This window comes from Neomonachus schauinslandi, chromosome 7, assembly GCF_002201575.2.
Source record: "Neomonachus schauinslandi chromosome 7, ASM220157v2, whole genome shotgun sequence".
Lineage (NCBI taxonomy): Eukaryota > Metazoa > Chordata > Mammalia > Carnivora > Phocidae > Neomonachus > Neomonachus schauinslandi.
This window is the reverse complement of record NC_058409.1, coordinates 66,499,664-66,511,930: the sequence shown is the minus strand read 5'-3', so window position 1 is coordinate 66,511,930 and position 12,267 is coordinate 66,499,664. Positions and strand designations below refer to the sequence as shown.

Sequence of the window (12,267 nt, the reverse complement as noted above, 5' to 3'; positions counted from 1 at the left end):
TTATCTAACAAACTTATCTCACAGCCGCTAACAGTGACTACCAGTGACTTTCAGTTAATTTTCAAAACCAAGTGAGTTAGTGCAGCATTGGTGGTATAGTGGTGAGCATAGCTGCCTTCCAAAACCAAGTGAGTTAATTTGTAGACAGCCTCGTCTCCTTGGGAATAGGAAGCCTGAGAACCAAAGCCCAAGGGCAAACATTTCCCAGGGCCTGACTCTAGGTGGCTCACTTTCCTCACCTATAAACACAAAGACAAGCAACCGTACCCCGCCAGCCAAAGACTTCTTTCCAGTATTTTGCCTCTTCTGCAAGTCTAGAAGCTTCAGCAGGAAAACTAATAAGCACAGTATAATTTGCTAAAACATGGACGTCAACACTGAACTTCCGGCGTCCTTCTCCACCCTACAGAAACCTCCAGATGCAGAGCAAGAAGAAATGTACAACAGCTCCCGTCAAAAAGAACCTCCCTCCTCCCGACCCCCCACCGCCGCGTATTTTCTAGACAGTCGGCCAGTACTGTGTGGACGAAGGACAAAGGCTCAGCGCGCCAGGCGCCCTGGAGCGCGGGGTTAGACCCCGGACCTCGTCCTCCGAGCTATTTCCCGGTGGATGAAGGGGTGGGGCAGAGGGGGAGGAGACAGGGGCGGGGCTGTAACTCGGACCCCCGCCAGCGGGCCCTGAGGCATCCCTGCGCCTGCGCGCCCGGAGTGGGCCAGGGGTTGGGAAGCTCCCGGGTCTGGTCTCCACCTCGCGTCCCCGCCCTCTGCCTCCTTCCCCGCCCCTTCCCACCTCCGCCCTCCTCCTCCTCCCCCTCTCCTTCCCACCTCCGCCCACTTGACGCGATGACGCACGGCAGGTTTGCGGACGTGGCGGCGGCGCACGGCCCAGAAGGCGGAGACGTTGGCTGCGGTGGCGGCAGAGGTCGGGGGCTGCCAAAAACGGAGGGTTGGTCATGAATTTGCCCGGGACAGGAGCCGCGGCGGCGGACCTGGCAGCCGGCTCCTTGTTGCGTCCCCGCTGCTAACAGAACAGGTAAAGATGGCGGCGAGAGATGGGGGGTGTCCCTGTCCGGGCCGGCGGGATCGGGCCCCAGCTGCGCCCTCACTGGAGATGGCTGGGAGCCCTCGGCCGCAGGTGTAGCCGGGGCGGCCGGGCAGGGCTCGGATCCCGGCCTGCATGGAGGAGACCCCGAGGCAGGGGAGACCTTCGCGACCAAGCCCACTGAAGCCCCTCGTTACAGTCTCGGGGAAACTGAGCCTCAGAGGAAGGACTCCTACCTGCCAGATTCCCAGATCAGCGCATTTACAACCTAAGCACTATGTTTTCCCCACAACTTATTGTTTGTGTTGAATAAATGCTCACGGCTTCTCGTCAGCACTGTCCACCGTGTGATGGTGTAACATAAAAATCCGAGATCTTTGCAGGGAGTAAACAGGGAAATGAAAAAAACTAGGTGTGTGGAATGGAGAGGGAGAGAATTTAAGTTTTTAAAAACTAAATTGGCCCTGGCGGATACAGTCCCTGTGAGACTGTCTCAGTGCTGAACTAGCTTGTGCCCTATGGCCCTTTTATTGCTCTTGCTTAAGGAAAGGCAAAGCGAAACACCCAACAACTGTTCCTACAAATTATGAAGGTGTTTGGGAAACCATTTTCAGTTTCAGTTTTCAGTCATCATCAGAGTGAGCTGATGAACGCCTTAACGTATCCATTGGTAATTTTTGCGACTCTTTGTAATCTAGATAGCATGCAAGCTTTTTTCAGTTTTCTTAAGAGGGGATTCATGCTTTCTTCCTACTCTAAGAATTAAGATAGGTTGAAGAAAATTGAGCCAGATGACTTGAATACAATGTACTTTCTAATCTGTATGGTTGGCTTAGATAATTAATTATCTGCTTGAGTCTAGCTTTCCACTTTGACTGGAGGCACAACCAATTCTTGATTATTCAAAAACAATATCCAGCTTGTGGTATTCTTCTGCCTCCATTTCATTACACAGGAGAGTGAAAAGATAGTGAGATGAAGTTCTAGTCTTTTAAGTATTATTTAGCAATGTACCATGGAGAAGGTTTGACATAAATACGTGAAATGGCTTTGGGCATTGATCAGTGAATTTCAGCTGTTCTAAGCCAGTTTGGGATTCTAAGAACAAATTATTAGAATAGGGAAAAAAGTCTAAATGGGTCAGTATAGCCACATGTAAATTGCTGTATATTAAGTGGTTCTTAACTTTTTAAAACCTGGACCCCTTCTGAGAACAGGAAAACAAATACCCCCCCCCCCCCCGAAAAATGTACATAAGTATAAAATTTTGCCCACAACTCCACAGGATTCACAGACATTTCCTACAATAAAAACACAAGATAGAAAAGACTCGGTTAAGTAAGTGGAAATAAAACTGTTATCTATTTTAGGTGAAGGTGAGATACTTTTTCAACTTTTTGAGAATTAAAAATAAAGCATCTTTAATTTATTATGGTATTAAAACAAGATTAACCTTTAAACTTGTTAGAGTTGTCACTTGGTTAGAACTCCATGAAGTAATAGGCGTGACCAGGACTTCAAAACTGCTTTAGAGATGAAAAATGTGAAGGGGTCCCTGCGTGGTTCAGTCGGTTAAGCGTCTGCCTTCGGCTCAGGTCATTATCACAGGGTCCTGGGATCGAGCCCCGCATCGGGCTCCGTGCTCAGCAGGGAGCCTGCTTCTCCCTCTCCCTCTGCCTGACTGCCTACTTGTGATCTCTCTCTCTCTGTCAAATAAATAAAATCTTTAGAGATGAAAAATGTGGATAGCTTTCTTTAGTTTGGTGGCTGTGAATTGAGGAATCACAGTTCATGGTAATAAATAGTAGCACCATAGGGGGTGGGGATGGGCGAAATAGTCTGCTTAATATATAGTTATTAGTTATCTATGTTATCCTAATAGAAAAACCCTTGAGTTTTTAAAGCATTGCAAGTGTTGCTGTAGAGCAGGGTCAGAAACTGGTTTTCAGGGTTTGGATTCAATGATATGAAATAGTCCATAAATTATATACGTATGTGCCTACACGCAGAACGTAATCTGTTGTCATCCATATTACAAATTCAGACTTTTGGGGGGTTTATGTTTGTTTTCTCTTTTTCACTCTTTTCAGTTGTAAATGTATTTGTAGCATTTACAACTGAACTAAGTCCTTTAAGACACCATTTGAGGGACGCCTGGGTGGGTGGTTCAGTCAGTTAAGCAGACTGCCTTCGGCTCAGGTCATGATCCCAGGGTCCTGGGATCGAGTCCTGCATTGGGCTCCTTGTTCAGTGGAGAGCTTGCTTCTCCCTCTGCCTGCTGCTCTCCCTGCTTGTGCGCTCTCTCTCTGACAAATAAAATCTTAAAAAAAAAGATGCCATTTGGGCTTGTCTTCCATTACACAGTGTTTTGATGGTTTCTTCCTCTTCTGTGTATCTCTTTCTAGCTTCTTTGCAGGCTGATTTTCCTTCACTCAGATACCAAATGTAGCAGTTCTTCAAGGCTCAGTCTTGGCCCCTTATTCTGTACTTTCTTTAGCTAATCTCATCTATACCAACACAGTTTGTTTCTACCTATGCACGTGAACCATGAAATTATATTTCTAACCCTTTCTGAATTTGACTATATAACCCATTTGGCTATTTGACATTCTTTGGGGCTCTCTTAGAGGAATTTATAATCATAGTCCAGCACCCCTCCCCCCGCTTTTCTTCCAGTGTTCATATTTTAGAGAATGGCATCACCATTTACTCAGTGATGCAAATCAGAAATCTTGACATGATCCTTAACTTCCTACCTCTCTTCATATCTAAGTCACAGTATGAAGTCTTATCTCCAAAATGCCTTTTAGTACTTGTCTACTTCTTTCCATCTTTCTCAATAACTGAAAGCAATCTACTGTCCTTTCTTATGTAAACAATTAATAGGAAGCTAGCACTGGGAATGTGGAATTAGTTTTTATATGTTTTTGTTTTTTTTGTTTTTAATGAGAACAGGTCAACTTGAAGGTGAGTGGAGAGTGCATAAGTAAACAAAAAGTATTCATTGATGTATGCTTTTAACTTAAGTCAGTGTTCAGTCTTAGAGTGTCTTTTCTAAAGTAGAAATGAATGTAGTGACCTAAAATCTCTTAAGTCTTTATGGACCATAAATTGAGTTGGATGAGGACTTTGATAAAGGTTAGTGAAAAGCATCTAAGGAATAAGAATCCCTGGTTGAGGGCAAAATTATAACCTACATAGAAGGCACATACTGTACTAAATATAAATACTGAGGTAAAAAAAAAATAAGTCAGTGTGATGCAGGGAGGTAGAGAGGTAGTACAAAAGATATTTTAATCCCACATGCACTTAAAATGCAGAACAAGCCAGAATATTTGGATTCATTAAAGTGTTGTGTTTGTACATATAAAACATATACTTTGAGTCCATCAGAACTATAAATTGTACATATACAATCACAGGTTTTTAATACATAATACAAAAATATTTCCTAATTTTATTCATATACTCAGGATAAGTGGAGCTTAGTTTTTTGACCTTAAAAAAAATAGCAATTTACTTTTGTGAAAATGTTTATCACCTCCACGTTTTGTGATATATGGTCTATAAGAATGGATTTCCTCTTCCTCCTGTCCCATTGTCTCTGCCACCAGATACATTAATTGTACTTTAACATCTGTAAAACTTTAACCTAAATTTTTAAATAACTAAAATCTTTTTTTTTTTTTTTTTAAGTGTCCTGAATATAAGATTCATGTAACTCAGGTAAAGGATCAGGTACATTCCAAAGTTTTCTTCTTTCCTCCTCAGATTTTGACATGGCAGGGAGACATCAGAATCGTAGTTTTCCTCTTCCAGGAGTTCATTCAAGTGGTCAAGTACATGCGTTTGGAAATTGTACAGACAGTGATGTGTTGGAGGAGGATGCTGAAGTGTATGAGCTTCGATCCAGAGGAAAAGAGAAAATCCGAAGAAGTACATCAAGAGATAGACTTGATGACATTATAGTATTAACAAAAGATATACAGGAAGGAGATACTTTAAATGCAATAGCCCTTCAGTACTGTTGTACGGTAAGTTTTCACTTGATTTTGCATAATGCTGTCCAAAATAATTTGTTCATTAGCACAAACTGAAATAAGTTCTGTGCTCTTTTATCTTCTTTTTCCTTTTCTTTCCATAGAAATCTGTGTTATGTTGGTAGCTGTTAACTTTTTACACTTTTAAGTGAATACTTGAATTTCTGTTTATTTCTAAATCCATGATTCTGTTTTTAGTATTGAAAAGATGCAAATGTGTTATCTTTCTCCTTACTCAAGTTGTAAGAGAATATAGAAATACATAAAGAAAATTTTTCTCTGCTTCAGCTTCCTGAAATAACACACTTTGGTGTGTTTCTTTCCATACCTTTTGGTGCTTATAAAAACACTGTACATATGGGGTGCCTGGGGGGCTCAGTCAGTTAAGCATCTGCCTTTGGCTTTGGTCATGATCTCAGAGTCCTGGGACTGGGACTACCCTGCAACGGGCTCCCTGCTCGGGGGGGTCTGCTTCTCCCTCCCCCTCTGCCTCTCCCCCTGCCTGTGCTCTCTCACATGCTCTCTCTCTCTGTCAAATAAATAAAATCTTTAAAAAAAACAATATACATATGATACATAAATATATATTATATATAAAATACTTGGGGTGTTGGTGATTTTGTTATCTTTTTAAAAAGATTTTATTTATTTGAGAGAGAGACAGAGCATGAGCAGGGGGCAGGAGGCAGAGGGAGAACCAGCTGAGCCACCCAGGCACCCCTGGTGATTTTGTTTTTAAAAATTGGTTTAGGGGCTTCTGGGTGGCTCAGATGATTGAGCATCTGCCTTCAGCTCAGGTCATGATCTCCAGATCCTGGGACTGAGCCCCGCATCGGGCTCCCTGCTCAGCGGGGGAGTCTGCTTCTCTCTCTCCCTCTGCCTCTCCCCCTGCTTGTGCTCTCTCTCTCTCTCAGATGAATAGATAAAATCTTTAAAAAAATGAAAAAAAAAAAAAAAACAAAAATTTGTTTATACTATGCCTATTATGCTTCAAGTTGCCTTTTTCATTTTCTTAGTATATCATGGACATCCCTCATTGTCTTACAGATCTAACTCATTTTATATAGCTTTCTAGTATTGCATAGTATGGATGTGCCATAATTATTAAGCGGTTCTCCTATCACATAGTCAGGATTTTCTCCCACGTTTTGAAGTGTGTGGTGAATATCATCACAACTATATCTTTAAATGGTGGTACCTTTATTTCTGTGGAATAGATTCCCAAAAGTAGGATTGATAGATAAAAGGAAAGGTATATTTTTTATTTTAATAATATTAAACTCTGTTTAAACCCGTTTTATATCTGTATCACTATGTCCGTCTTGCCTCCTTAGCATGGAATCTTTTCATGTGAACACATTGATCTGGAAACTGTTAGAACATTTTTTCAAACTTTTTGTTCTCATACTTCCAATCGAATTTTGAAATGTATGTATTGTGTATCTCTTTGCACATTTTAAAGTGAGCTTAAATACTTCCTAATGACTTAAAGGATATAATTTCCAGAACGTTGTCAATATTGATATTTAAAAATATGACTGTTAGAATACTCTTTCCATGCACTTAAAAAAAAAAAAAATTTATTTATTTTAGAGCACACGAGTGGGGGGAGGGGCGGTGGAGGAGGCTACAGGGAGAACCTTCAGCCTTGCCCCTGAATGGAGCCCAGAGCCTGAAGCTGGACATGGGGCTCTGTCTCATGACCCATGAGATCATGACCTGAGCCAAAAGCAAGAGTCAGATGTTCAACTGACTGAGCCACCTAGGCGCCCCATATGCACTTTTTTAAGAGTGTGAAATTTTTATCTTTCCTTTTTCTCTTTGATTAATATTTTCATCCTCCCCCACAGTCTTTTATGTTTTTGTACTTGAAAACCTTTTATTGGTTACCTATTATAGTTCTCTGCAATAGAAACATATATATTTATAAATTTATTTATACAAATATGTGTAAATTTAAATTGAATTTTAAAAAATTTCCTGTGACCATGAAGTTCTGTGTATTATTTCTCTCTGAATAATTACTGCACTTCAGTTGATCAAAACAGATACGACAAATTTTTATTTAAAAATTTAATTAAGTATTTTATTGAAACACATTTCTTGATGAGGTAAGAAGAGCTGGATTTGAGGTTTTTTTTTTTTTGCAACTTGTTCAAATATGGCAACACTATTATTAGGTCATAATGTGTAATAACCACGCGTGTAAATAACCATGTGAATACATGTTGGTAGAGACATTACAGAATGTGCTTTAGAAAGTAGAGAAATAAGTTACAGAATGTGCTTTAGAAAGTTGATAGAAAGTAATCAAGATTTAAAAATTAGGGGGAAAGCTAAAATTATTAAGGTGGAGGTCCAAGAGAAGAGTGTGGTCAAGTAGCTTTGTTAGAGAAAGACATGGGTTTTCCTTAAAGAACCTGATACATTGTCTTAGAAAAAGAGAAATTTGAAATGCCATCTGAATGATTAAAAATAGGTCATATTTCCAATGAGGTGAAAAGGAAAAAGTATATGACTGTATGAGTATATGAGGAGAAAGGTATACGACAGTGATGTGGAAGGAGAAAATAAGGGGAACAACAGACGAAATTTAATAGGTGTTCCACAAATGAGTGGCATAGACTAATGGGAAGAAGCACGTTGAGATAACTGAGGAGAAGTTTGATCTATGTAGTAAGAACACCATTATAAAGTTTTAAGGAGTGCTACAAAATGGTAGGGAAACCTGCTGGTGAGTTGGAGGGGACCCAATAAAGAGGTTAGTGGAATAATTCAAGTGAAGATGATCAGGGTTTAGACTAAAATATGTGTAGTAAGGCTAGAGAAGTTTACAGAAAATCATTTGGGGGTATTCACAAAATGTATTAGCTGATACCTCATTTAAAATGAAGAATGATGAAAGGGCGGTTAGCTTAGCATTAGAGGAAAGAAGGCATTGTCCACAGTAGGGAAAATTGATAGAGTTAGGGAGTTAAGCAGTGCTCCCTTTTGCCAGGAGCTCAAGCAGCAAAAAGGATGATCCTTACAAAAGGATTTGTCACTTGAAAAATCGAGTACTTAGTGCTGTTTTCTTCTTATAAATACTTAGTTTTAAAAATTATTAAAAATATGCCTGTCATAAAACAGTGACAAGAGGACAGAAGGTCCAAGGTTGGAATCCCAAATGCAACCAAGGAAGTTAGTATAAAAGAAAATATAGGGATATTCAGAGTGAGAACCGAGGTAGACTACTAAAACTTGGAAGCCTGGTTCAGAAAGAGTATGGAGTAGTTATTAGTCAGAATAGACAATACCAAACAAATGAACATTTGAAGAGAATAGGGTCAGACTTTGGGGTTTGTCAATGACTCTTCATTTGCCTTAAGAAAAAAACAGTCTTGAGGTTGTAAAACTTGAAAGCACCCTTTTTCTTTACTGTCTCATCTAGTTACTCCTTAGCCCTCTCTCCATCCTTCTCCCACACATATACTTCCAGGGAACTGATTTTTCCAGGAATTCTCATTCTTCAGTGGACTTGATCAGAAATCTGCAGTTGATCAGTTCACCACTCCTAAAAACCCTCTTTGTTTGATCTCCTTGATTTTGCATCTTTCTGATTTTTCTGCTAGTAATATTTAATTATACCAAATATATTAAATATAAATATAAAATATTAAATGTTATAGCTTTTATAACACACTGTATATCGCTATTCTAAATGTTCATGTGTTTTAATTTATTAATCTTTGCAAAATCCTATATGATAGGTAGTGTTACTATTGTCATTTTACATACGTGAAAATTGAATTGCAGAGAGGTTAAATAACTTGCCCCAAGTCATATAGCTTGAAAATTGTCAGAGTTGTCCTTCAAACCCAGATAGTCCATACTTTTAACCACCATCATATACTGCTTTCTTGGCCACTCTTTTTTTTTCTTTTTCCTTTTTTAATTTTATTTTAAAGTAATCTCTATACCCAACATGGGGCTCGAACTCACTTTCCTGATTAAACCAGCCAGGCGCCCCTTAGCCACTCTTTCTTAATCTCTTTTGTAGATTCTCTTATTCAATATACCCCTCAAATGTTGGCATTTCTCAGAGATCTTTCATATGTCACCTTTTTCTCCCAGCCTTTTTTAGAGAATCTGTCTACTCTTGTGACTTCAATTACCATTTTTGCTGGTAATCCACAAATCTATATTTCTACCTGAGATCATTCTTTCAAATTTCAGACATACCTGTTAACTGTCTGTTGGATAGCTTCCACTTAGATATTTCAGTCACCTCAAAGTCAACATGTATAAAATCTGTGTTTATTTTCTTTTCTCCCTCCAGAGTGTTCCATATCTTAGGAAATGATATCATTATCCACTGAGTTGACCAAGCCAGAAAAGTTTTATCCTTAGAGTCACTTTGCCTCTCTGACATCAATCAGGTGATAAATGATCAGGGCTTAGGTTAAAGCATTGATAGAAATCAAGAATGGGACTGATTACTTAAAGATGGTGGGAGAGCTTATCATTATAATTGGTAATCTGAGGAACACTCCCGTGCTCTCCCTCTTGACAGTGGCAGATGGATAGGATATACAGACAGGTTGAGGACCGTATAATCTGTAGGGAAAGCTTATAAATAATGACCGATCGTGGGAGTAATTGAACAGTGCATGAACACTGAGAAGTTCGGAAAAAATATCATCAGAAGGCAAATGAGGGAGATAAATTATGTTACCAATTCTAAGGTGCATGTTTTTTTTCACACATTTTAACATCTTTGAAATTGGAGTGGTGGTATTCTCAATATTTGGTGTTTTGGGTTTTTTTTTTCCCCCCTTAATGATTTGTAAAATAATGGCACATCTTAGAATTGATGGCATCTGAGTTTTGATAAAATACGGTAGGTTTAGTTGGGTAAGTTGACATTTGCCTACACTTTAATTGCCAGACTGGAAGAAAGAACATAAATATTTGTAATCGTTCCTTCTTCCCAAATTGTTTACAAACAACAGAAAGCGTGATATTTGTGCATGATGTACAAAGAGAAATATAAGAGGATCCCAGAATCTACTTAAATACCTAACATTAGTGTTAATAATACATGGGTGATAGTAAAAAGTAATTAGTGATTTCTCAAGACTGGTAGATCAAAAAGTGATGTAGAACTGTCATCCACAAAATAAAATCTCTCTGGGTGTGATAACTTATACTGCTAATAATTAAGCTCAACTTTTTTTTTCCCCCTTCCAAAAGTAACTGGGATGAATGACTATTACCTCTGTTTTGATGGAGAATTCAGTTGAATGTTGCTTTATTTTTTTTTTTTTTTTTAACAGGTAGCAGATATCAAGAGGGTTAACAATCTCATCAGCGACCAAGACTTTTTTGCCCTTAGGTCTATCAAAATTCCAGTTAAAAAGTTTAGTTCATTGACTGAAACACTTTATCCTCCAAAAGGAAGACAGGCTTCACGTCCTTCATCTGTTCAGTATGTTCCAGAACAACAGGAAATTTTGCCAGCTAATGATTCTCTTTCTTCCACTGAGTCAGCTGATAACTTTTTAAAAGAAGTAGATCGAGACATAGAACAAATAGTAAAATGTACAGACACCAAAAGAGAGAACCTTAATGAGGTGGTATCTGCTTTAACAGCACAACAAATACGTTTTGAACCTGATAACAAAAACATTCAACATAAGGATCCTTATTATGGAGCAGACTGGGGAATAGGGTGGTGGACAGCTGTAGTGATAATGTTGATAGTAGGTATAATAACGCCAGTATTTTATTTGCTGTATTATGAAATTTTAGCTAAAGTGGACGTTAGTCACCATTCAACAATGGATTCTTCACATTTGCATTCAGGAGTGACACCCCCATCACAACAGAGAGAAGTGGAAAATGGAATTGGTCCAACTAAAGGAATACCCTTTGGCCAACATGATCATAAACTATATCGTCAAGATTCTCAGTCACCTGCTGCTCAACACAAAACATAGCAGTGAGCTCATAATTACAGTGTTAATGATCATGTGTATCTGGAGTGTGGTGAATCAGTTACATTCAATAACCACTTTAAAGGCAGAAGTTAGGGAGACTGAAGATGCTCTTGTTTTTCACCCTTCTTTTTGGAGCCAGTTGCAAATAGATTGAGTATAAATTCCTACAGTTGCTAGTTGTTGATATTGAGAGTTGTAAATCTATATCTTGTATCAGTGCTTAAAGCAAAAATGAATTTAAATATGGGTCTAGGATGTTCTTAACTTGGAAAATGCATCATTTTTCTTACTCAAGCCTGGTTATGTTTAAATTTTATTTTTCAAGTAATTATTTTTTGGTTTAAGGTTATTGTTAAATATATTAAGCAAAATAAAATTTATAAGCCCCCAAAATAATGTGTTATGGTTAGGAAGTTGCCATTTGGTCACTAGAACACTGGATTAGGTCAAGACCTAAAAGTAATCTTTGTCTCTTAAAGCTCGCTGCCTCTGCTTCTGTTTTTTAAGTGATTATATTTGCCTCTGTTATTTGAAAGCACTTTTGTAATTCTTTAATGAAAAGTGTTATATGAATTGCATTATTTAGGAAATAAATCCCTACACACTGTGATAATTTGTTGCTGTGTTACATGCAGTAACATGCCTTAATTACATTTAATGCCTTATAATACTACTTTATGTAAGCTAATACAATTTTTAGAATTAAAATTAAGGATTATTTCAGATGGTCCAATTTATATGGCCTAGGCCATATAAATTCGTCTCCACCTTCACTATCAAGTAAAACTTCATAGGGTTAAAACAGATTTTTGGCTGCCTCAGGTCTATTGGAGAAAGTGGTTCATTAAGCAAAAGCAAAGGTACAAGAGACCTTTTGTATTAACACTAACAGACAAATTATTTATTGATCCGTTAACCTATATTTTTCAAAGAGGAAATGTCCAACTTAGACCTTTTTTTCCCTCTGAACTATAGCATCAGATTGGGGAACAGAGCCACAGGTGTGTGGATCAGCCAAAAGGGCTTGATAGTGCTACTTCCTAAGATTTGCTGGGGATCAGACAGTCTGGCTAAATAAGCATCATTTGCATACTGATTTCCATCATTTAATTTCTTCAAGTATGTGTTTTAAAAATGTAACCAAATGATTCATTAGAAGAAAGATTTGGTAGAGTCTGGGATTGCCTGTTTGTGTATAATAAAGTAT

General features: G+C 38.5%; 1 protein-coding gene across 1 annotated transcript; it reads left to right on the top strand.

The window, feature by feature from the left end:
* Positions 1–893: 893 nt before the first annotated feature.
* Positions 894–11,354, top strand: LYSMD3 (LysM domain containing 3). The gene is made up of 3 exons (XM_021699377.1): positions 894–1,033; positions 4,814–5,076; positions 10,398–11,354. The coding sequence occupies exons 2-3, from the start codon at positions 4,822–4,824 to the stop codon at positions 11,058–11,060; spliced, it is 918 nt and encodes a 305-aa protein (XP_021555052.1). The 5' UTR covers positions 894–1,033; positions 4,814–4,821; the 3' UTR covers positions 11,061–11,354.
* Positions 11,355–12,267: the final 913 nt, after the last annotated feature.

Excerpts from the sequence above, each read along its gene's own strand:
- LYSMD3 (XM_021699377.1), top strand. The coding sequence starts at position 4,822 with ATGGCAGGGAGACATCAGAATCGTAGTTTTCCTCTTCCAGGAGTTCAT. Across the intron at positions 5,077-10,397 it reads CCCTTCAGTACTGTTGTACG|GTAGCAGATATCAAGAGGGT; the intron begins GTAAGTTTTCAC and ends TTTTTTTAACAG.